Source organism: Channa argus, chromosome 14 (genome assembly GCF_033026475.1).
Source record: "Channa argus isolate prfri chromosome 14, Channa argus male v1.0, whole genome shotgun sequence".
In the NCBI taxonomy this organism is placed as follows: Eukaryota; Metazoa; Chordata; class Actinopteri; order Anabantiformes; family Channidae; genus Channa; species Channa argus.
In genome coordinates this window covers 8,294,702-8,320,351 of record NC_090210.1, presented here as the reverse complement: position 1 = coordinate 8,320,351, position 25,650 = coordinate 8,294,702, and the positions used below count along the sequence as shown (strand labels likewise).

Here is a 25,650-nt window from a genome sequence, read left to right as displayed (position 1 = left end):
CCTGCTACACTCTCTAAACTAAAAAGATGTTTGCAAAAGCATTTAATCAGTAAAATGAAATACTGAATGTCAACTGAGCGAGTTTAAATAATTCAACAAAGCAAATCTGTATTTAAGATGAACATTTAACACCACTACACATCATTATTTAAAAGATATGGAAACATTTTACTAGTTGTTCCAGATATAAATACTCTTCCTGTCATTTTTTTTTTTAGCAACTACAGCTTTTCATATGTTGCCACTAACTTCCCACCACCTGGCAGAGGCTCAGAGGACAAAAGGAAACAAAGAGAGAAAGAATCTACTGCAGGTGGTTAACAGTCTTTGTAGGTTGTAGGAATATATAGGTTTCTACCCACTTCTCTTGTAACACAGCGGTTTATGCTTTCCTGCCACCTGCCTATGTAATGATGGGACCTTTGCTCTGATGTTATTTCTTATAGATTCATTTAATGCCACAAAATGGAAATACAGCACCCCACATTTTTTCCTTGTTAAATTTATTATTGTACTATAACCTTTTATTAAATAATCCTTGACCAATTTTATTACCTCTGACTTTTAAGGACAAAATCCTGTTTGAAGTAGCTGGATGTGCATTCAGCTATGTTAGTATTAGGATCAGCTTTGCATCCTCCTACAAGGAATTAATAAACTTAATAATAAACTACTGATTACCTGGATCAGGTGTGTTCAGGCTATCAGCAGTGGGTAGTGGCTGTCAGTGCCAACATTGTAATGCTACCAGCGTAGTTTACCATGTTGACTGCTAATGCTAATTAGCACTATTATGCAAGGGGTGAGAATAGTTTCTTTTTTTATATTTTGAAAGGACAAATGAAATACTTCCCTGATAGCAGTACAGGGAAAAGGGTAGGGGACAATTCAGTTGGTATGAGTCATCATCTATAAACCATCAATGGTAAGGGCTAGTTATGTCAATAATACAATATTTTTCTTTGGACCCAACATCAGGAACCAATAGTCTAACATTTCCATGCTGCTAATTGTTAAGTGACTGACTATTTAATCGCTTTAATCATGTATTGAATTTATGTCATTTCCTGGGAACATTGAGCCACTCTGATGGCAAAAATTCTTAGGTAGTGTGACCTTTGAATATTTGAAAAAAAAATATAGACCTACACACTTTTACATAATTAAAATACCACGTAAGTTCTGAGATAAAACAAATTTGATCAAAACAACCATGTAAGGTGGTTAAATGGTATTGTGTAACATTACCATGACAAATACCATGACAGAACAGTTGCATAACAAAGCCACAATTTCCCAACCAACAAAAACTTGTAACTAAGGCAGAGAAATAACTTTTTCTGAAAGGCCTTAGAGGTTTGTGTCATTATAGGCATTGCATTGCACAGGAAGTAAGATTGAGAAACATAGCAGGAAGTCAGTAAGTATCACACTAACAACATTTCTGTTACCAGCAAGAGAAATCAAATAGTGGTTCCGTTGCATTTCCATAAATCAAAGCTGAGACAGCCCCAAAAATCCCCAGGTGCATTTCATGTAGAAAAAGTCAGAATGGGAACTTAATGGCTTTCAATAAATTTCAAAAGAATTTTTACTTCCTTTGGTGACACAAAACAATAATGAACCTAACTTTCTATCCTTCTTCAACTGAGTGTACAGGAATAAAAAATAAATTCCCCTTGTTGACAGTATCATGTACTAAATATTTAAGAATTAGCAGATGTCAGATCTAATAAAGGAATGAGTTGTACAGATTAAATATTGATTTTATGTCCTTAAAATCTTCTGTTTAAGTGTGAATGGAATGTGTGATACGCAACTATTGCTTCAAAGGTAAACTAATGCATAATGAATGATTGTAAACAATGCTGTTAAAGTTCAATGAGTAGATAGATTTTTATTGATCCCAAAGAGGATTCAGGGGTTAGAGCAGCTGATGAAAAGTAAATATACACTGACTACCCACTTTTGCTCTGCTATAAATTCTACTCTTATAATTGACAGTTGAAAGGTGCTTATTCTAGTGTTTATTATTGCGGTCATAGTGGTTTGTAAATTTTGTACTGGAGCTCATTCATTTTAAATAGGGTGGCCAAAAAAATCAAAACCTCTTTTTATAATGCACTAAAGTGCGTGTAAGTGGCTACAGAGTTTGTGTGTATTTGTATTAAAACACCAGTCAATATAAAGTGGTTGATATCAGCTCCACCTTCTTTTTCCCCTTTTTTAAGTTACTGTATACATTTTGCCATAATTACCACAATCAGTATTCTTTAAAATATATAAAGAAAAATTGCTGAGTATTTACTTCTGTAATGTAGATAATCTATTTAGCATTTCCACTTGAGTAAAAAGGTTTGAAGGTGTACCATTAGTGTAGAATTATATAGGCCAATACTTGCACTTTTGCAAGTATTAAGCTTGTGTAATTCTACTACCTGCATAGTGTCACATTTGCAGAACAGTCCTACTACCACTAATAATGATTATGAATATGTACAAGGTAGATGTCATTAATAAAAAGGAAAATTAGTCTGTAAATTTTTGTTATTTTTTTGCTGGAACCACTGATATGTTGTGGACTCTGATGGCAACAGGAACTAAAGGCCTGTGGTAGCTCTCCTTCAAACACCACTGGTGGAGCAGCCTGTGGCTTCAGGTGCTGCACTTTTTACAAAAGTAGCTACAAGGGACTCAACATCTGAAAATGATCCTCTTATATTTGTTTATTTGAAATCAAATTGATTACAATGTTGATCTCTATTTAGCTTTGGACAGAACATACAGATGCCCACACACACACACACACACACACACACACACACCACACTGTGTGTGTCCACGGTTTGTCCACGGTGTGTGTCTATGGTTTCTAGTAGAAACCATGAGTCTAGATTAGAAAACACTAAGCATCTTGTGGCAGGAAGTCAGAATAAGTGCTTTTTGCTTAAAAAGGGGAAAGAAAAAGAAAGTCTAAAAATCCAAACAGGATGTCTGAAAACCTATTGATATAATAAATATAAATACATCTCAATTTTTCTACATATTGTGAAAAGTACATGACAAAAATAGTTTTGTTCTCAAACTGAATGCACTCACATAAATAGTATACTAATAACATTAATTACAGAAGTTATAATAAACCTTAAGCTTTAGGAAAAAAAATGCACTTGGCCCTTTGAAATGTAAGGCTAGGGCCTTTAAAGGTCTCATTGGGCTGAAGAATACCATTAAGAAGTCAGTCTAAAGCACATTATTCTTCACTGCAAAATATAATGATAAATTATTAATATAACATGAGTCTTCAAGTTAAAGTACACTGTAGAAAGTTGTTTGACACCTGCTAAATGTGGTGGTAGAGAAAAAGAAACATAATGCCCCAGTCAGATAGGCCAACCATTTCCATATTTAATGATTATTAATGGCTTCTTACTGAGGAATAGAAAAAAATAAGATGAATGTACAAAACAATTTACAGAGCTTGATGGCAAACAGAGGTCTATGAACATTATTCAATGCACACAAAAGTCATTGTATTCCCAGCCGTAGTTTATAAATATGTAGCCTGATAGGCTGTGGAAGAAGAAGATGAAGAGGAAGAAGAGACGAAGAAGAGGAAGTGGAAGAAGAAGAAGTAGTTGGTTGTTGCCGTCAGAAGAAGCCGGAAACAGAGAATCCAGACAGGGACACCTTTAGGTTTCTGTTGAGTCAATGAGTGGGAAAGCATTTGGACAAAGAAAATCACTCCATGATGGCTCGGTAAATGACAGGCTCAATGTAGTCCTCTCTGTATCGAGAGTTTATGACACGCTGCCTTTTGGAGTTCTGTTTCGCGTCATCCTTTGTGAAGAGCTCAAAGCGCATGTCTGATGCCACCGACTGAGGGTGAACAAAATATCAAAAAGACAAAATACTTCCTTAAGCTGTAGTTCTCAAACATAAACATCTCAAATAATCTATGTCAAAAATGGACCTTGTTTAAGATTTTTAATAACGATTTTAATTACCATTCGCGACTTCACTCGTTTGGGCAGATCTTCATCCAGAGTGTAGATATCTTCTCGCTTGACAGTGATTTGTGAGCCATCCTCAAACTCCACCTGCATTCACAAAGTTCATTAAGTGCTAAATCTTTTAACAAGTATTTGCATGAAGGTAGCCTTCAACACTTATTACACAGCAATTTAACCATTCTATTACCGCATACTGCAATAAAACTTTATACAAAGATAAAATCTGAGATAATGCAGTTTTTTTCACATCACGATATCTTTCAGACAGAACACTACATAATTACAGGAGAAATGCTAGACTAGAAAAAAAATGCACTTCACTGTGGGAATCAACATGTGATATATGTCAAACATTTTTTACTTTTAACTAGGCAGATCTCCTACATTCAGAGGTTGTGTAAGAGAACCCACTATTATCTAATGTGGTCTGAATAACAGAGGCCTTATGGGATCGTGCAAGTTCATGTTAGCTGAGACCGAAATTGAGAGACAGACAAAGACGGTCTTACCATGTACATGGGGATGGAATGAGACGCTACAAATTTGGCTCCATATATCAACCCATCTGTCCAACGCACTTGAACAACATCGCCTGCGGCAGGTGGACCGAGACGGACACAGTCACGGTTCTGCCAACACATCAAGGGGTGAATTAGGCTAAGGGTCAGATTACAGAAGTCACTATACTATGGAAATTAAAATTTGACAGTTTGAAAACAATTTTACTAACTTCAATGTCCTCAGGGAACAGGTTGTCACTGTATGACCCGTCGTCGAACACCACCTCGTAGAACGTGGCTGTAGTAAGTTCAGAAACATCGCTGTGGTAGTAACGACCATTTTTGTATTTGCAGATCACCTTCTGCCCCACTGCCAACTCTTGCATGGATGCCTTGTTACGCTATGGGAAAGAAACAGAGCATTACTCTTTAAAACTCAAATGCCACAGTAAAAGACAGTGGTTGTAGTACATTAATCAGCTTCAGTCTCAGTCAGAACATAATAAGAATTAGCTTGTGCTGACTAAAACAATATTTGATCAGTAGTATGTACCCAAGAAATCTATGAACAAACTTAATTTGAACATTTCATCAGGAGATTACCATAGTCAAGCTCAGACCTGGGGTTTGAAGCCATGTGACATCAGCCGAAAAGGAGGAACCGTTCATGTGCATTTGCATTCACTGAACATTAATTTTGTTGTTTCTTGTCTCTTGACAAGTCCAAACACATGTCTAATGTAAGAATTTACAATACAAAGATATAGAGATACCTTCGGATTCAAGATAAATGTTTTTATCATTTAAAATAAATAGGAAGACATATTCTACTTAAGATTGGACTAGCAATTATACTAACCAATGATTCAAATGGTAAAACAAATTAAATTAAAGCAGAATACAACTACATGGTTTCCTACAGCATTACAAAGTGGGATATCCAAGTGAAAACTAGTGTGTATGTGAGAATTAAATATTATTTGGTCTCCAGTGGTATTATGGGGGGAACAATTATGAACCTCCTTGCAATCAAAATAAGATTATTCACCAATTACTAAAATACTCAGATGATCACAGTCACACAGCCCTATAATGTTGTTACATTCTTTTCATGACAACATAATGTTAGTAAAGAACATAATTTAAAGCTCCTTCAAATACACTTTTTATATATTTTATATACAAAGCTTTGCACACTGCTTTGCACAAACTTGCTGTACAGGATGTTGCCTAATGCCCGTCATCTTTTTTGGGCAGTGGACCAGAAAAAAGGATGAAACATTTGAGTAGATTACGTTTGTTCAGAAAATATTAATTAACTTAAAAGAGTAGTAAAGATGATAACTCGTTACTGCATGTAACTGGTAATGATGCGACTAAATTAAAATGAGGTAATGCTTTATATCACATTATATATATTGCAATAAAAAGTGATATATATATATATATATATATATATATATATATATATAAATATCTCTCTATATATAAAATGCTTAACACGTTACTTTGGTAAGGTGTGGACATTTTGGCGCATAAAAAACAACAAAAAAACAATCTAACATTCATTATTAGCTTGACTGTGCTTCGGTGTTACCTCAGGTAAAACAGGGGCTCTGTGTCGGTGGCATGTGATGAAGACTATAAACGGCCAGTCATCTGGGTGCATAAGGATGCCAGCTGCTTGAGCGCAGGTGGGGTGAAATGCTGTGGAGCAGCGCCCATGGGAGCACTGTACACAACAGCCTGTTACTTCCCTCTTGGTTCGTTTCCTGCAGTACACACACTTCTACCAGAGTGACAAATGAACGAGGGTGGAGAAAGATGAGGGGGGCAAGAGGAAAATTGAGAAGAAGCGGGTTAAGGGATGTATAGAGAAAGAAAAGCAAAGCACACACGCCAAGTGGGGAGGATGAGAGTTAGGAAAAAAGTAAAAAAAAAACACAAAAAACAGTTTTAAGGACATGCAGACCAACACACAAACTGAATCACAGACATGCTAGAGGAAATTACAGAATTTCCTTTTGATAATTTAATGAGACTGACATCACTTGTACTTTTTTTAGAAACCTCCCCTGAGATGAGGGGTTCTAACAATGGAGACAATGAAGAAATTGTGACAAACTGCTTAAAAATGTGCTCATACACAACAAAATGCAAGCCTACTGTCAGCCTTTCACATAAGCTTTACGTAAAAACACAGGTAAACACCCAAGAACCAAGACTGAGAATTAAGACAAAGTAACAAGAGTCAACAAGTGCCAGTCAGTTTCATTATAGTGGAAAGTTTGTCCTTAAACAAACTGACACACAGGAGATGTCAAAGTCCACCGCTTGTTTATAAAGAATTTGAGATTTCTTAGAACCACTAAACCAATGTTGCATTTATTGCCAGTCAGTACTATTTATATGAAAGAAATCAGGAGGAGTTTTGAATAACAGAATCACAGCATACATGGATACAGGATTCTGTACATCTAATCAAAATAAATCATCTTGATGACTTAGGTTAGGGGCAGTTATCTAAACTACTGAAGGGTGAAGAAAAAATACATTGAAAAAAAAAAAAAACCCACCCCACAACTATACAGGAACTACAGTGTGTCTTACCAGTCTGAATCGTGGTAGTGGGATGGCAGAAAGGTCAATGGGGCTCCGGTCAGTGATGTTGACAAAGCGAGCTTCTAGCACAGTGATAGCACACAGTACATGAACCCACCTGTTTGAAAGGCAAACATGAAGGATTCAGGATAAACAGTCCAATGGGCAGAGTTGACTATTTCTATTTCTGTATCAAATTTAAACTGCCAAAACTTACTTATTAACATTGTCATTAATTTCAATCAATTTGTATTGACAAAAATTGATTTAGGAACAAAATCTATTTTGTTTCTGTTTATAGGCATTTCCTGTTACCTGACTTAAAATTATTTCTTGGAGATGCACCCTAACATCCCAATTGAATTCAATACCCTAAGCTAAACCTAAACAACTCCTTAGTAAACGGAACATGACAGCCCGCCTTAAGGACTCTCAATAAATAATAATAATTATAAAAAATAATAATAATAAAAAGAAATTCTCTGGTCTGATGAAACAAAGATTGAACCCTTGTCCTAAATGCAAAGTGTCACGTTTGGAGGAAACCAGACCCTCTGGAGCTAAGCCTGGGGTGACGGTTTATCTTTTAACCAGACAACGACCATAAGCACACAGCCAAGATAACAAAGTAGTGGCTACGTGACAACTCTGTGAATGTGCTTTGCAGCCTTAGCAACAGACTTTAACCCAACTGAACATCTCTAAAGAGATCCAAAAATGGCCGTGCACCAATGCTCCCCATCCAACCTGATGGAGCTTGAGAAGTACTGCAAAGATGAATGAGACAAACTACCCAAAAATAGGTGTCCCAAGCCTGAGGATGTAATTACTGCCAAATGTGCTTCAACAAAGTATAAAGTAAACGTGGTTAATACTTATGTACATTAGATGTTTTTTTAAATTTGCAAAGATTTCAAAAAAACTTCTTTCAAGTTGTCGTAATTATTATTATTTGTGGAATTTTGAGAAAAATTATGAATTTAACCCATTATGAAATGAAGCTGTAACATAACCAAATGTGGAATACGTTTTATGAATACTTTCTGAATGCAGTATTTTCTTGAAAGCACAAATGTGGCACAAGGTAAAACTGCTGAGGGCAAAAGGAGATTAAGACATGCACTAAAATTCTGACATTATTCTGACTTTGTCAGGAACAGGTGTATGTGTATCCGGACTTCATCCTTTCAGTCTCCTAGTACAATGTCAACTGCTGTTATCTTAATTAAATGCATGGCTCTGATGTGCTGTAAACAAAACACTCTTTCCCACAGCTTAAATTTTCTACAATGTTGTGTTCTGATCATGCACGAAAACTGAGAGGATTTTCACATGTGAGGACTGTTCTTATACGGACAATCTCCTGTGTGTGTCACATATCTGAAACACCACTCTGAACAATGTCAGAGGTTAAATTCTCTTGACATTGTCCAGCGTTCATACGTAATACAGGCTCTAGAAACCAGTACATCTTCAGTAGTGCCGTCATTATACTTTTAACTAATGTTAAAAAAATGGCATCACTTCATCAATGTCTGCCTGCATTACTTACTTATCATTGTTGGCTTTCTGTAGAGCTCCACCTCTAAGGGAACATAGACAGCAGTCCTAAAGTTAGGGAAACAAATTAATGTATGTTAGATATGAAACAGCAGCTCTGGCAGCTGACTTCTTTATCTCAATAAATCCTGTAATAAGGATAAACAAAGCTTGGCTGTATTTTGACATTAAACTGAGGCTAACGTCTTTTTTCATGTGATCCAGTCTTTTCAACTGGATCACATGTATACAAAAAGTAGCAAACAAAAGTTACATTTTGTTTCCTGTAAGCTGCTGCACAACTGGTATGCCAGGTGTCATTTTTTTAATATCTGTGGCATTAATTGTTTGAATAAATCTAAAAAGACAAATGGTTAAAAAACAATCATAACATGATTTCATCATCACAGCTCAGATTCTTCAACTGAAAACCTAAAAAAACTGCAAAAAGCAACAAACAGTAACAAATAAAGCCCCTCAAGTGTCAGAATAAACTTTACAGTGATTCATAGCCCACTGGTCAAAGGTGTATGACAAGGACAGGGCCACATACCCAGAATTTCTCATGTATTGTTCTGAGCAGAACAATAGGAAGGAATACTAAAAGCTAAGTATTTTTTTAAAGGCAAGTTTCATAAACAAAGTTGCTTTTACAGACAGGAAGAGCCTCTTAATACTGTGCAAAGGGAAGCTCACTTTTATTTAATTCTTAAACGTAATACAGTGCTGCTGTAACAATAAGACATCATTATGAAGTTAAACTGTGAGCACTTTCTTCTACATTAAGCTCCAACATCACAACAGGTGTTTCCATGCTGAAAAATTAAACCCCCCAGATATTATAAAACTTAAGGCTTTCTCTGTTGGCTGTATGCTGGCCAGTTAAAATAATCTGATAACCTATATATTTCTGGGCCAAGTTAACTAACCTCAGTAATGGCATCAGCTTCACAGCGGGCACACAACCATTTATCAAGTTCTGCTTCCTCTGCTGACACACCATAGCAACCTGAACAGGAAACGGAACAGAGCATGTCTCACATACACAGTAGCTATCAGTATTGTATGGCAGCTTTTGTTTTAGAATAATATGGGTCTGGTGGTCTTGTTTTGTTTAAGTGTTGTCATTGTTCACACCTACACTTAAATCTGCTTTTATTTATACAGCCCAGTATCACAACTTACGTATGGCCTGTTCTTATTTTATGTCAAAATTAAGATCTGTGAAGCTTTATAATAGATGTGGTAACGTAAGGAAAAGGAACTTAGAATTATAGTGTGCATAACTGTTACTCAGCGACGGCAAAGTATCTGTGACTATTTGTGGGTTCTTCTTGAAGAGTGCCATTTGAAAAACTATTTTTTACTTATTAATATAGGAAAACAATGTAAATGTATCATTCTAATAAACCTTGGTAAAACAATTCACTGAAGAATAACAACAACCTAATCAAGGGTTTGCAAATTGTTTAAAAATCAGGAGAATCATTAAAATGCAATGCTCATAAGACATATTTAATTTAACAAGCCCTAAAGTATTTTTATCAAAAAAAAAAAAAAAGGAGCTTACTGGTATGTACACAGACACAGCACTGAGCACAGCTGATCAGCCGGCTGGTCCCATCCTCCTCTACATTAGGATTAGACAGCTGCCCCTCCCCACTGTCGTTCATCTTGCTGGACTGAGTGTTGAAACACATTTCTGGGATGAGTGGTTTAGACCACTTGCGGCCCCCTGGGCGGTTCACTAGTGTCACACTGGAACTTCCACTGCTGGACTCAGACTTAAAGGGGAGAAGGGAAAAGAAAATAAGGAATCCGGAAATTAGTATATTCTCTCTCTCTCGCTCTCTCTCTTACACACACACACACACACACAAAAACATTTAGCTAGTACAAATGTTTCTTCATCAGAAATATTAATTGATTCATTAAATGGATGCAGACTTTGGCACCAATACACCAATTTTTCTGTAACTTTTTTTTAATACACTCCTTGACTATTTGTTACATCTGACGATGAAAGAAAATTTGTACTAACTGAGTGTCCACTGTTAATACACTAGGATTAGGGTTAAGTTTGCATCCCCTTACATGCCATTTTAATGTTATGCATGTTATCCCTCTGAGAAATTAAAGAAATTACTTGACTTTTCAAATGATTTTTCTGATGAGGAACATTTGTACTAGCTCAATGTGTGATTTAAAAAAAAAAGTTTTACTCTTTTTGCCATTTCAAAATAAGGTATAAGAGTTTTTAGAACGGAACATTTAGTGTCTACATGATTACAGAGATTTAAATTAAGCAATAAAAAGAGTAGCAGTACTAGTAGTAAGTTATAAATAAAATGCCATTATAAAAAAACAAAAAAAACCCTTGGTTGTACCCCTGCACTACATTGTATCATGACAGATTGTCTGAAATTACCAGTTTTCTGCCATAAATGCTATATTTTGAAGTGTTAGGGTTACTGTTAATTGATAAATAGTAAAATAACCAAACCCCTTAAAATGGATAATATACATTTAGTTCTTATTATTTCTCACCTGGTGGTAAGTGTAGAAGAGCAAGCAGATAGAGCAGTAGGGGGCTTGCTTGCCCATGCTCTTGTTGTACTCCCTCTCAGCCTGAGGGTTAAATGGTCGACACTGCCACAGTTGAGTTAGTGGTTTTGCCCACTCTTCCTTCTCCTCTTGCTCAACCTCCACATCTACATAAATGTCTAAAGACAAGATAGTGACAGTGGGGTGAAGTGTAAATGATGGTTGTTCAAGCATTGGGTTTAGGGTGAATTGAAAATATGAAGATAAAATAAATTGCATACCATCATCACTGTCCACCTCTCTGATTAGAGGATGGTGGCGAGGCAGTTTACGGAGCTCTGCCTGCTGCTGTTGCTTCTTCACCACTGACTTGCAGTATGACTGCTCTTCTGACACCTGCTGGGGAAACAAGTGTATACCAAGAAAAATCTTCCAATACAAGCTTTACACTATTCCCCGATCAGGCATAAGAATATGACCACCGGTGAAATTTATTGCAATCCATTACAGTGGTCATGTTATGCCTGATCGGTGTATTGTCTAGAGCTATTCACAAAACATCAGTTTTCATAACATCTCCTCGTAATGTGTTTTTCGGGAGTTCTGTACTGGTATGCATACATTTCCTGGTAATCATTAGGTCCAATCATGTCTCTGAGATTTTGGTTACACATATAATCTACTTACATGAGTATTCTGAGCCTTCACAGTCTTCTCATTGTGGACTGGTTTCCTTACAGGAATGTTGTCTTTCATGATGATAATGCCACTATCCACAAGGGGGCATTGATTACTCTGTGGTTTAAACAGTTCAAATAACATTGAACAATAATGATGGATTTTGGAATAACGCCTGAGAAAATGTATTCTGCAACTAGAGAGATTTTCAATGATTGGTCTGTTAGTATTAATTAGCAATCATGCCAAGCTGGAACAGAATAATACTTTAACATGCGAGGAAAATACACCAGTACAGAGCCACCAAAAAGTCTTTTTGCTGTTTTTTGTCTACAGCACATTCATGCACAACACTACTATAAGCTAAAAGATGGCTAAATTGTGTTTAATTTGACCAAAAACAAAACAGACAAAAAAAAAAAAAAAAACAACAACAACCAAAAGAAAGAAAAAAATTATACCTTTAGCTTATTACTCTTGGGACCTTCTAACTCCATTTTGCTCAACTCTTTGTCTTCTATTTCTGTCTGGGAGAAAGCAGACTTGCTACTGGGTTCAAATTCAGGTTTCACCACCACAGCCTCTGCCTCAACAGATTTTGGCCTTTTGGGTTTGTCCTCCTGTTGGTCCTGCTCAACAGGACTCTTTGCATGTAATTCATTTGGTGCTGCTTTGGTAAGAATGATTTCAGCTTCTGGCTGCGGTACTGTTTCTTCACACTTTTGTGCTTGAGATGGACACTGAGCTTGAGTATGTGAAACTGCGCAGGTTTTGGGCTGGAGATGACGGGGTTGATGCTCTCTGGCATAGCTATGAACTTGGAGCTGTGTGTGAGGCTGCTGATGCTTCTCTAAACTATAGCTGTGTACCTGAAGAGTGTCTTTTGGACTCAGAGTCCTGTGAAAGAGCAGGCTGGCTACCCCCATTTTGCGGGCTGGCCGAGCTGTGGCATCTGTCCATGTAGGTGCCACTGAAATTGATAGATGTCCATTTCTGGTTTGGGACTGAGACGAGATTGCAGGTGCACGAGTCTTGGTGTAGTGAGGGGGCCGGCCTCCATCACTATGAGTTTGGGCGAAACCCCTGTGAAATGGATCCATTAAAGTGATCTTGGTCGGCGTGACAACCAACTTTGGAGGGCCTGTAAATTTAAGCAGATTTCCCCATTTAGGTTGCGAGGGTAAAAATACACCTTAAATTTGACTTAACAAGAAGTAAGACTGCACAGGTAATAATACCTTTATTTCGCTTCCCATCTTGCAATGTAGTGCGTGGGGGAATAAGGCTTAGTCTTGGGCGCTTTCCATACTGCTCCTCATCTTCATCTTCATCTTTGGGAACAACATCCTCAGGCACCTCCAGACATACTCTATGTCTCTTGGTTTCTATCCTCTGTGTAGTGCTGAGGGTTTCCAAAATATAGATGTAGAATTAGAAATAGCTGAAAACAGAAGACATTAATTACTTGTCCTTTTGCTTTTGACCATGAGGGAACTGTGCAGGGGACTTAAGCTTAGTTTATACTTGCTTCTCAAATCCACGCAGTGGCCTGACATGCACCATTGTTGCACCAATGCAGACCTCAAGAACTGTGCTTGGTCCACATGGTCGTTCTCCCTCAATCTCCTTCACTCTCTGCTCACTTTCCTGCCTTTCAGTAATTTCAGTAAAGGTAAGTCTGTTCATTATCTTCTAGCTCCAACTCAACAAAATCTGCTCGGTATTATTATAGTTTGCAAAACACACAAAAACAAACAAAAACAACCAAAAGAAAGAATGAAATTTTACCTTTAGCTTATTACTCTTGCGACCTTCTAACTCCATTTTGCTCCAAACAAACAAACAAAAAAAAAACCAACAACTTTGCCACAGTTGTGAAGAAACCCCACTGCCAATCACTGGTTTACCAGTGCAATTAAAGCACAAAGCCCACTTGCAAAGCCTAGAGTTAGCCTCAGTGTAGATTTGACACCCGAGCATGCATCAAGTTTAAGGCCATATTCAGACAGTCTTTAACAGAATTCAGACTTTCCTCTCATTCCTTTAATGCAGTGGGGACCAGCCAAACATTGAAAACCTAGCAAACCAATGCAGTTTTGTGAGAAAAAAAAACACAATTATATCCAACAGGGCACTGTGTCAGCAAATCATTTTGATTACTTTGCAATATGATGGCTTACCCTGAGATCAACACGAATGTGTATAAAAAAGTTACTGCCAGGATAACTTTGGAGCTTTTGCAACCTTGTCTGTGACTTACAAACAACTGTACTGTGTGTTGGCATCTCAAAAGGTGTGTAAAGCTTTTGAACACAGACATTTCCATGGTCACATTTCACTTTCTCGCCTGAACATAAAACAACACACGACTGCCAACCCTGCAATCTGCATATTCTTGAAAGTTCTTTAAAAAAAGTGGGAATCTTGGTGGATATAACAATCCAGTTGTACTGATGGAAAACAAGATGGAACCAAATGCATAGAGATAAAGTCATACGGATGATAATGATTTTCAGTGCTTATATAATCTTAAGCTTGCACTACATTTCATTGTATATACTGAACAAAGTCACACCTCCTCCGCTCTCCGTCCTCCCCACAGCTCTCAGCAGAGCTACCGGTATTGTTGGTGGTGAAGTCATTGAAGGAGTCCCCTAGGAACTCCCTAGCCTCTGGGGTGGGCCGCGAGTGGTCGATGGGTACCACATCTCGCCCCGCCAACCACTGCTCATAGCGCTCTGGCTGGAACTTCTTTACAAACACATCCATGGAGATCTTCACCATGTCTTTACGGCATGAGCACTAAATGAGTAAAAGGGTAAAACATATTGTAATTCAAATGATGAATATTACAGATTCTATTACTACTACTACTACTACTGGTACATGTAACATACAGCTTATTATTCTAATATATGTTTATATTCTTAATGACAAGATAAAACTGACATTAAATTATCAAATTAGAAATAGATTCTATTCTTTGATTTGGTGATGCTCACCAAAACTGCTTGTTTGCCATACTCAATCCATCTTTCAGTGGCAAAGTTGGTAGATTCTGCACAGTTGAACCCATGGTTGAACCCAGCATGATAAGCATAGGGAAATGTTATCATGAACTCACCAGCCTCTTGAGTAATCTTAGGAATAGATAATAAAATAATTAGCAACTGCACCTCTATGCAATTAGCTTGAGTTGTGGAGGTCTACACACACTATTTGAAATACATATTAAAAATACCTTTTCAAAAGGAATACCATATTTCTTCAGTATTGAGGGAGAGATAAGAGTCATCTTGTGCCTTAAAAAGGCCTCACAGTTTTGGGCGCTACCGGGAAAAAACCCTAGAACAAGAGAAGGCAGATAGACTAGGAGGTCCAAAACTCCATGATAGTTAACATAGTTTTAAATATTCTCCTACCTTTAGCCAGACGCTCCAGTCTTTTCCCATGTTCTGGAGGAACACAGTACCTGCAGAAAGTTAAAAGATTTAGTATAAAAAGCTAGACTCAACACAGACAACTTTACTACAATACGTGAATATAATTCACTTACATAAGAATGCATACTAAACTAAAGCTTTATTTTCTGCATTTAATCAAGAAAATAATTGTTTGTGTTGTGTCTTTACCATGATTTTGGCTCTCCAAAGTGTAAATAGTTGATGCTGTAGAGGTCCATGTCCTCAGTGTGCCATGCAAAAGTGGTTTTCCACATGCCAAAATACAAGTAGGGTGTATTAACACCCTCAATAGTAATGCCGCTTTCATGTTCAACCGTATCCAAAATGGTACCCAAATGGCAAATGTTCCACTCTTTAACTTCCTGCATAAACACAGCAAATACACATATCAACAGACAAGAATCGATATGGTGAACCCAGTATAGAGTAATATCTGCATTCTGGGTCAAGAGGTTCACATATAGCAAAACAAAACAAATGATGAATATGCAAGACAATAAAATATATCACAAATATTTACTCACAGGGTCATACAGGCTTCCATTAACATCTGCTCCATATATGGGAGGGTTAAATGTAACATTCTTCCAGTACTTCCTTTCCAACTCCTCAAAGTCATCATAGTGTGGACTACAGAATCTATAAAAAGTTAGTTCCAAAACCATAAATCAGCTTTTATCAAAAGGTTATGTAAAGTACATTTGATTGTATCAATTTGAGAACGAAACTGATTTTATTGATAATCTCAATGGTTTCGCACTTGTCACTGTTGGCAATCTTGCGAAACTCTTTGACAGGCATAGACTTCTTCTGAATGTTGTATTGTGTGAAAAGGCCCGACTGGCCGGTCACCACCTGCTGAATGGGTGCAGGTATCACCAAATCGTCTATATCATCATAAGAACCCCTAGGCTTCCATTCCTTTGGAGGGACAATCTTTAAAGGGGGGAAGTGAACAGTGAGTCAATTTGTTTTCCACTGATTAACAAGATTATGCATGTAGCAAACTAAAAATGATGGCACAATGTACATACACTGTATTACTTACTTTAGCTAGGCCTGCTTTATGTGCCCCTTGGGACTCTATAAAAGCAACATAGCGGCTGAAGTTCTTGAATTCTTCTGCAGTGGGGTAAAAAGTCATGATCCCTCTGGAGTTATGGGTTTGGGAAACCATGTCTGACGCCATCCTAAATCACAGTGGCAGCTCCTGCACACTGTAAAAACCAAATGGGTACGTTTATTATATAATATAGCTTATTATTTGGCACACACAAAACAAACAAACAACGTGAGGTTAACGTGACTGATAATGAAAATCAGATCACTTATACCATAATCTTAATATTACTTAGCCGTATGTATTATAATGTTATAATAATGTATGTATGTTAGGCGTACATTTTCTTACATACGTTACGAGGGGGACAGGCCCGCCTAGACAGCACTAGAGAGAGTTATAACCAACTCTGATTGGTTAAGCCCGAGTTTCAAGAGTCTCTTTAATTCGGCCCGACTGTGGAAGCACAACCGCTGAACGTTAGCTAATTTGCTAACATGCTAAAGAAACGAGCTAATTCGGACAGCGAATGTGCAATGACACATTACGTAGCATTAGCTAGCCCGGTAGCCTAGTAGCATAAATAGCATAGTAGTTACATTAAAAGCCCTTTTAGTTTAGGTCACATTCACGGTATAGAAAATTAACGCATGGTACAAAAGTAAACTTGGCATTTTCTTTCATAGTGTGTTAAATGAAAAAACTACGATAACAATACGGCTACGGGATTCGACTATTTCCTGTATCGAAGCAGCATCCCATCAAGCTCAGTTGTACAGTGTGCCGTTAGCAAGCTTTGCCATTTTTACTGCACAACTTAGCAAGTTATACAAGTGTAGCTAACAGTAACATGTTTTTAAAGACGAGAGCTGAGGTGCATTTTACAAGTTGATACAAATCATTTGTCAAGTCGGTGATATGAACCCCGATCCGCAACAACGATACCGAACGGTTCCGGCTAGTTTAGCATTCGGATTAGCATTATGGTTTGATAGGCGACCATTCTGGGACGGCCGTAAAGTAACTCGATGTGCAAATACTCACCCCCTCGTGTCAGGTGAAGTTGAACCGGGCACTGTAAATAGTTAGCAATCAAAAGAAATACCTGTTTTGAACAGAAGAGGAAAATGACCGCTTGCTTACTATGCCCCTTGTGAATCCAGCACCATCCTCCATTACCACTTCTACGCATGTACACGCACCTCGGATTTTGTTTACCACCATACGCATGGGACACGCTCAGCCAATCAGAAGGGGCTTTAGTAGTCATAGTTGGGTTAATAAAAACACGTTTTTTCGTAATTCATGCAGCCTAAAATTTTAACTTGTTATAAATGTTCTTTTATTGTCCTATAATTATACTTTATCAAGATATTGTCTTTTGTCCTAGGACAAGTGGATTTAAGTGATACATGAACATTTTTCTAACATTACCAAAGTTTTCTTACACAAGAAGATGTCCCTGCATTTCAGGATTTTGTAGTTTTTGATATTTTAAACACATCAGAATAATACGTTTCTAACATTTTAAGTCAACCACGTGTTCTTGCCATCTGACAAGCTCATTTAATTTAGTTATATAATAACTTTTGAACACTAACACGAACAACATTCAAATGGATAAATTACCTGCTATAAATGTATTAAATATAATTAGAAACGACATTTTGATTATACTGATATGATTGTACCCTGGATGCTGCCATAGCACCCCTTCTCTACTATAATTATTGTGAATAATCACTCAAAATAGCCTTCCTACAATGTTTACAGTGTTTTCATGTATTTGTTTTTATTTTCCACATTTAATGCATTAGTTTGGTTTTTACTTTTTAGAATATTTCTGCTGTTACAGATTATAATACTGTGAACGAACAAGCAAGAACAAATACCTTAAGACTGTGCGCATCTGTTTTAATTCATGCCAGTAAAGGCACATTAATACACCAAATCCAACTGTTTTGATAAGATATATAATGTTATATGCATCTACATTCTGGCAGTGCATATATTAGGATTTCCATGAATAAATGCAACAATCACATTAACACATTTTTTTAACCACAAAAAGATATACAGTAGCACATATGAGCATTGACAATTTGTGTATATGCACACTTTTAGCATAAGAGGAAGGATATGTGCACCCTGTAGTCCATACAGTTTTACTGACCTTTACAACAAGGAAACATACAGTACATTGCATCAGCAGCACTTGTTGGTTTTTAGGAGTCCATAAAGAATATATAATGTTGTAGAGGCGCTAGGATCAGTTCAGTTTAACTTCAGTTTCCCTCTGTTATGTTCTAGTTGCATAAGTCCAGTCATGTTGCATCCGCATTCCGTCCAAATGCATATACTAACAGACCAGCATGGTGAATAGAATTGTCCCTTTTTTAAAGGTGACCTCCTCCTTTGACTTACTCATATTTGATTTCAAGGATGCCCAGTTTCAAATCCATTTACTTACACCTTGTGCTACTCAAAATGGCATGAACTGTCTAGTCAAAAGATAACCACTGTCAGGGAGCATACTTGACTATGTTTTGCCTTGCACCTTACTGTCCCACTATGAGACAAAGCAACACCCATGAATGAATGTCTTTCATAGAGCATAATATTTAGCTCATTCTTTCAGTCTTACACTATTAAATAAATAGGGTGGACTGGATAATAGTAAGGGGGACAAGCCATTGTTTTGTATTTCTCAGCTAAGAGAAACAACAGCTTCAAGAGGTCAGTACAACAACAGTTTGTTATGCCAGTTGCTGTCATTTTAGAATAAAAGCAAATTAATACTTATGTATAAAGAGAAACACCAATTTTATTAATGAGGTCTGAACTTTTTTTTCAATATGAGAATATATTGCAACTGGCTGAAACAACCCTGATGGGTTTTCACATTCTGAACTTATGCAGGGTTTCAGTACTTTGTATCCTTAGGATATTTTGTAGTATTGAAGAAATGGCTGCTAGAATAAAGAATAAGGGCCTTTTGTTAGCATCTTTGCAACCAGTTCACATACAATAAATCTTTCATGGAATATTATTTAATTTTCATGCAACTATGAAATATTGTAGTTTTTTATTTAATATTAGTGAGGTAAAATGGCTGTAATTTGGAAAGATATAAGTACATTTCATAGAGCACTAATTTTCGGAGATTAGAGAGGTTGTGATGTATACACTCGACATAGAGGTGGTTATGTGTCTGGATTGCAGGCTAGCAATTCGTTTTTATGTTTAGGGAGTAATGTAATTTATGTATTCATGTGTTGCAATTATGAAATACATTTTGCATATATTTAATGTCTTGCCACTACCAACTTGTCAGTATTTGATAAACTATTATTATTAACACCTTAATTGTTTAATAAGCTGTCTATAATGATCATACTGGCAAATAAAATCTGTTCCTCAATCCATTAGATATTTCTTTGCCAGCTTCTTAGTGAAAGCAGTTGTAATATTGGCCCATTTAATAATAATTTCATTAAGGTAGAACAAAAGCTCCACAGCACTTAACAGAGTATTTAAGATAAAGGTGAGGAAACTCCGATACCATTTCTTTGATTTTATGCTTTTTGCATCAGTTCTTCACCAGAAACATTTAATACACAAAAACACAAATGGACATAGTCCCTTTGATCTCCATGTACTGTATCATTTTGCAAACGTGACAGAGCAAACGTTTGTATAAAAAAGCAAAGCAGAAATAACTGTGTGTTTAATCTGTTCCCCTTGTCTTTATGTTAGTTCCATCATTCTGTAGTTGGCACCATGCCTAAGTTCTGCTTTATCTTCTAGCACCAGGGGTCGTCTGCATCCTTAAGATGTGGCCCTGTATTTAACAGCTCTCAGCCTAGGAGCAGCCTTAAGAACATATGCCACCTGCCCAAAAAGGCCTTCTGCTTGGTTCCATGATAAAACTCCTTGCTGGTTACTTGTCCACAGACCTAGTAATTTTCAATGTGTGGAGAGTGTCAATTGTAGCAACTAACTTTTCTGTGTCTGTTTTGCTGCTGTCTTTTCTGGACATGTCAGGCTCCCATAGAAAGAACTCGTGGAGTAGGGTGTTGACGGTATCGGGACACTCCATCATGACCATGTGACTTCCTTCCTCAATGACTTTTAAAAATGCAAACAGAAGGATCTACAAAGGGAGCCAAAATAAAGGCAGAGTTTTACAGTGAGTAAAACCACAACACAAACAAGACATTTTACTTTAAATATCAAAAGAGAAATTAGCACTTATTACCATATGATAACAAACTATACCTCTGCCATGCGCTGGTCTTCATCCATGGGCACGAACTTGTCACACATGCCATGAACCAGAAGGATAGGCACGGTGAGCTCGGCATGGTAGACTTCGTCTCCTTCAGGCCAATACTGGCCACTCATCATGGCTCGCAGGACAAAGGGAGACACATTGAAGGCATTGCCTTGCTTTAACAACTGCTTTTCTTTTGCACCCTGACGGGCAAATCCAGCTCTATTAATGAGAGAGAGAGAAGATGTTGGGTGTACAGTTTAATATTAACATATTTTGCATGGATGCTTTAAAGTTGCAGAATTATTTGAAACTTTTCTTTATTTTACAAGTAATTATATTTTTCTGTGTTGACAGGTGTTATTACTTTATCCTTTATCCAGTCTACTGTCAAGTTTTGTTCCATACAAATGCAGATCTTACTTGAGGAAGCTCCAGGCCAGACAGGGTGACAGACAGTGAAGGACACAAGATGGCAGCTGAAAGATGGAACAGAGACTGGGCTCTAGAGCTGTGGGACCCCCTCCATTGATCATCACCACCTTATGAACCAAATCAGGATATTCATGGGCTAAAAAGGTGCAAAATGACACTCTGGAAGAGATTCAATAGAGTGGGAGAGCATATTAACAGCATGAAAACTTACTAGAATGTTTCAATCAGGTGCGGAATTTCAATAAAAGCCTCTTGCAAATTCTCACCCATATGAGTGGCCGATGAGAATGTTACGTTTACGAGAATATCTCTTAAAGATGGCACGTAGGTCCTCTGCCAGGGCATAAAAAGTATAAGCAGCTGCTATCTTTGGGGCGGTGCTTGCTCCATGACCTGCCAGATCTGGTGCAATGACCTCATAGCCCAGCCGAGAAAAGAAGTCTAGTTGACTGTTCCAAATATCCAGAGATCCTCCGACACCGTGTATGAAGAACAGTGCTACGTCTGAGTGTGTCCCTTTGCAGCTTGAAATTACCCTCTTTGAATCGATAAGCACTGTGCGTTTGGGCTTGCGACGGCGGCGGCGAGGAGGGGGAGCAGGTTTCTGTTCCCCAGGAGGTGGGGGAACTGGAGGAGGAACAGGGTTGGGGTCAGGAGAAGATGCCATTTCTTTGTAGTCAGCCAGTTCTAACTCTACAGTGCTGCAGGGCTCGAGATCCCCGTCCTGACACTGCAGGATCTCAGAATGCAAAACATCACCAAGATTTTCAATCACAAGCTGGCCATTGCGGTAGACTGTGATCTTCCTCTTGCAGTGGACAGTGCTGCCTATGTTGCTTTCATCATTTGAGTCCTCAGGGGAGCCATCGCCACAGTTCATTTTCTCTTTGCCTGCAACTTGCTCTTCTGTTACTGCAGGCTGACGCTCAGGGATGATGTGGCGCACTCGCAGGACTCTCCCAGGTTTCACCTCCACAAACTCAAAACCATCAGAGGGTTCTGATGACTCCAGAGGCAAGACTAGACTGGCAGCCTTCCCAGTCAGGCAGCAGAGTATCCCCTCAGTGATGCTAGTCAGCATAGTGCTTCCTTACATAAACAGCACACAGACAAAGGAAAGCAGATTATCAATCAGTAACAAGAAACAACAAATACCAAAAAACGAGATAGAATAGTTTGATCCAAGGGTCACATGTTGAAGTGTAGTTGAGCAAGACACTGAACCTTAGTTGCTTAGTGTTGGCCAGCTGCATAGCAGCTCCTCCATCGGTTTGTGAGTGTGATTCTAGTTGTGAATGGGTGAATGAGAACCAGTGTAAAGAGCTATGATTACCAATAGGTAGAAAAACGCTTTTACCATAATCATTGTAACTAGGTTCAGATTTATATCATGTTGCAGGATTTGCTAAAGAAATTTGGCTCTTTCTTGGTTGCCTATAAAAACATTATGCAAGCTGTTTCCTAGCAACACTGTTACAATGCCATGCTCTTCTTTATCTTTCTATCAGACCACAGGCAGTTTTGTGTAGAATAAAAACACAGAAAGACCAAGGATGCTTTCAGTTTAACATCCTGCACACCAGTATCTGAAATGGAGATACCTTTGCCAGTGCAAGTGCAGCTGCAACAGCCTCAGGAAAGCTCAACAAAACACTCACTTTGCTGAAAAAGAAGCTAAACAATAATAAACAGATGACATACTCCTACATACTCCTGAGTGCACTTTTAGTGTCATTCAGATGTATTTTAATTAACCTCGCCTTTTCACATGATCCGTATCAGGATATATTTATCTAAACACCAGTCATGGCACATGACTGTGAACATGCCTGTGACCTATATATGTGTCATAACAGTATGATAGAAGTTTTCCCAAATTTACCATTTCAAATGGGACAAAATGGTTGTTGCTTTCAAATCTAAAATGCATTTCTTTAAAAAAAGCTACATGACTGTTCATGCGTCATACAAACTCTAGCTGTTATCTCTAGGAAACAGTGTGGGAGAACTCACATCTATACATGTTAAGGCTTTGTTGTCTTGTTGTCATCTTGTTACAGAACAAATGAGAAAAGGAGTGGAATATATTTAGTACTGCCAGGGAAATATTTCTATCACTGCTCAGAGTACATCATGTAAGATGTAGTTCAGTTTAGTATTGTGTTTCAGTAATGCTCCGTGCTTAATATAGTCAATAGGAATGCTAAACTGCAACCATGCCTGCCCTACCCAGAAGCTGGAACACATCAAATCACCAAGTAGATTTTCTCCTAAAAGTTAGAAAGTGTTGCTGTTTACATAAATAATATATATATTTTTTTATTTACCACTTTTTTCAGTAAATACATTTAAAAAACTACATTTGTATTATTTCATCTTGTTCCATCTGTTTTTGGGTAAATAAAAAGGTAACAAGGTTAAGACTATAACAACAGCTTAGCTCTGCCAAATCAAGTTCCTTTATATTTTAGCAGGTATTATCTCCATGGAACATGCATTGTGTATATTTGCACCTACTTTACACAGGAGGTTCATGTGTGCATATATATTTGTGATTCTCTGCTACCAACAATGTGGTTTTGTTGGTAGCAGCCAACTTCAATGAATTTTGTAAACCTTCAAATATCAGCTAATTAGTACATGTTGTAGTTCTCTACTCTTGACATTGAGCCAAGCAATAAAAATGCCGTTGCACTTCATTAAGACAACCTAACTACATCACCACACTACAGCCTTGTCATTAAGATGCCTGATCATGCCTCATCGGTTCTTGAATATGGCTGAGGGGAGCAAGGGGAGAAGCATCGACCCTAAAAGTGAACAGTCTGAGAGTTCCTTGGCCATGTTTATATTTTGTCTGCATTGCAGTAGATAGCCTATATGTTGTTATGTCTGCAAACTGTTACAGTAACACACATCTACTACGCGTTGTACTGCCCTGTTTCCACATGGCTTGACAGGCACTAGGCCTATTGCGCAGTCTGACATATGATGAATAAAATGCGTATAGCCTATTTGCAAAAATAAGACCTTTATAATCTATTTCAGCCTAAAAGGTCATATGCATGAATCCTCCAGATTGCCTTATCCTGCGACTGCAAAACATCTAGTCATAAACTGCAGTAGAAGGTTATGTATTTCAGTAATTTGATTATTAAATGTTTTGTTTGACTATAATACAAATAAACAACAACAGAAAAACCGTTTTAGCAATGTAGGCAAAAAGGCGAAATGAATAGCAGCACTTTACTGATAAAAAAGATCTGAAAATCTATGGGAATCCCGTGCATAAGAAAATCATTACTAAGCTTGTATCATAGATTATTTTGCGCTTTCACCAGACACTGTGCAGTTTTTTATTGATGCTGATGACAACAAGCTACATAACAAACATTAGCTAATTAGACAACATATTGCAATAGAAATGGCATCCTTACCTGCAGAATCAATGATTAAGGGTGGTTGGAAATATGCACAAAATTATGACAGTCAAGGGCTGACGAATCTGAACTGAGCAAAGCGCTGCATTTGGTGCAACAATTTGCCTACGCTAGAAATGCTGCAAAATAGTGAAGGCGTTTAATGAACCTCATTAGACCACTATCACTGAACACGAAGGGCTTGCACTGATGATAAACCATACATCCAAAGATCTATGCCCAATTTTTTTCAATAAGACACCCATTACGATAACAAACGTTAATGTCTTTTCTGCCTCAGAATCCACTGCGTATCCAGGTCAGACCCTACCCACCCTGGCTGCCCTGCATCCACCGCAGCCTTCGGGCAATGTGTCGCCTGAGTGGCAGTGAAGAGGGCGAATAGAAGAACTGTCTGTTCTGAGAGGAAGCCAATGGAAGAAGCGTGTTTCCTTGTTGCTAAGGCTGAAAAAAGCGCAAAATGCGCGCGTGTGTACGGGTGCATGCAGTGAGGGAGAGTGAAAGAGATTGCAAAAGGTTAGTCCAAGTAATTATCTAATATGCTAACACATGGGCATCAGATCATGTGTAATGCCATTTCGGATTTTGCACCTGAGTTTAAATCAGCCTCTGTAATGCATCATCAAAAACACACCTGAAACACATTTCAGTTGCTGCATCACTGCAGAGAGAATTGACCTTTAAGAATTAACCCATTGCTTTAAGATGTGCTGCCTTTCTCTGTTACCCTTGATTTACTGCTGGGGCAGTCTGGTGCCTGTCACTATGACGTTTATGGAGGGGTGGGGTGGGGGTAACAACTGTGGATTGTTATTGTCCTACAACAACAATTACTGTTTCATATTTACATCAATTACTCAATTATGTTGAAACAAAAAGACTGAAATCAATTAAGGCTGGAAATGTTTCTATAAGTAAACATGAAAACAAACTAGATTTATTTACTAAAACTCTAAAATAACAACTCTTACAGCGTGTAAACCTTAAAAAAAAAACTTTATTTATTCCAGCTTTGACTTCAAAAGGACAAGGAATTAACCAGTCTCTCCTTTTTTGAGATAAAGATATTTTTTTAATTTGCTTGTATCTTGTAGGTGTTTTCT

At 37.7% G+C, this 25,650-nt stretch overlaps 2 protein-coding genes across 7 annotated transcripts; both read right to left on the bottom strand.

Annotated features, from left to right (window-relative positions):
• Positions 1–3,382: 3,382 nt before the first annotated feature.
• kdm4ab (lysine (K)-specific demethylase 4A, genome duplicate b) lies at positions 3,383–17,646 on the bottom strand. 5 transcript variants are annotated; one of them, XM_067474507.1, is made up of 23 exons: positions 17,543–17,646; positions 16,388–16,556; positions 16,100–16,275; positions 15,864–15,978; positions 15,508–15,701; positions 15,298–15,347; positions 15,117–15,220; positions 14,878–15,015; positions 14,451–14,677; positions 13,114–13,277; positions 12,337–13,016; positions 11,885–11,992; positions 11,479–11,596; positions 11,201–11,376; positions 10,224–10,437; positions 9,583–9,662; positions 8,667–8,722; positions 7,124–7,232; positions 6,111–6,302; positions 4,744–4,914; positions 4,523–4,642; positions 4,008–4,100; positions 3,383–3,879 (listed from the first exon to the last, which is right to left on the bottom strand). In XM_067474507.1, the coding sequence occupies exons 2-23, from the start codon at positions 16,526–16,528 to the stop codon at positions 3,742–3,744; spliced, it is 3,564 nt and encodes a 1,187-aa protein (XP_067330608.1). In that variant the 5' UTR covers positions 16,529–16,556; positions 17,543–17,646; the 3' UTR covers positions 3,383–3,741. The 5 variants fall into 5 exon arrangements, with proteins under 5 accessions (XP_067330608.1, XP_067330607.1, XP_067330609.1 ...); XM_067474506.1 differs by having other exon boundaries at positions 17,444–17,603; XM_067474508.1 differs by having other exon boundaries at positions 11,479–11,593; positions 17,444–17,603.
• A 650-nt stretch (positions 17,647–18,296) lies between these two features.
• On the bottom strand, positions 18,297–24,864 carry abhd8a (abhydrolase domain containing 8a). 2 transcript variants are annotated; one of them, XM_067474515.1, is made up of 5 exons: positions 24,545–24,864; positions 21,374–22,192; positions 21,096–21,266; positions 20,678–20,894; positions 18,297–20,552 (listed from the first exon to the last, which is right to left on the bottom strand). In XM_067474515.1, the coding sequence occupies exons 2-5, from the start codon at positions 22,186–22,188 to the stop codon at positions 20,340–20,342; spliced, it is 1,416 nt and encodes a 471-aa protein (XP_067330616.1). In that variant the 5' UTR covers positions 22,189–22,192; positions 24,545–24,864; the 3' UTR covers positions 18,297–20,339. The 2 variants fall into 2 exon arrangements, with proteins under 2 accessions (XP_067330616.1, XP_067330614.1); XM_067474513.1 differs by having other exon boundaries at positions 21,374–22,196; positions 24,545–24,863.
• Between the last annotated feature and the right edge of the window lie 786 nt (positions 24,865–25,650).

Coding starts and splice junctions, on each gene's coding strand:
- abhd8a (XM_067474515.1), bottom strand. CDS start 22,188: ATGCTGACTAGCATCACTGAGGGGATACTCTGCTGCCTGACTGGGAAG. Junction 20,895..21,095: donor CTGGCCTGGAGCTTCCTCAA/GTAAGATCTGCA, acceptor TCTCATTAATAG/AGCTGGATTTGCCCGTCAGG. Junction 20,553..20,677: donor AAGACCAGCGCATGGCAGAG/GTATAGTTTGTT, acceptor CTCCCTTTGTAG/ATCCTTCTGTTTGCATTTTT.
- kdm4ab (XM_067474507.1), bottom strand. CDS start 16,528: ATGGCGTCAGACATGGTTTCCCAAACCCATAACTCCAGAGGGATCATG. Junction 15,702..15,863: donor ATGGAAGCCTGTATGACCCT/GTGAGTAAATAT, acceptor GTGTTTATGCAG/GAAGTTAAAGAGTGGAACAT. Junction 14,678..14,877: donor ATGGCAAACAAGCAGTTTTG/GTGAGCATCACC, acceptor TTACTCATTTAG/TGCTCATGCCGTAAAGACAT.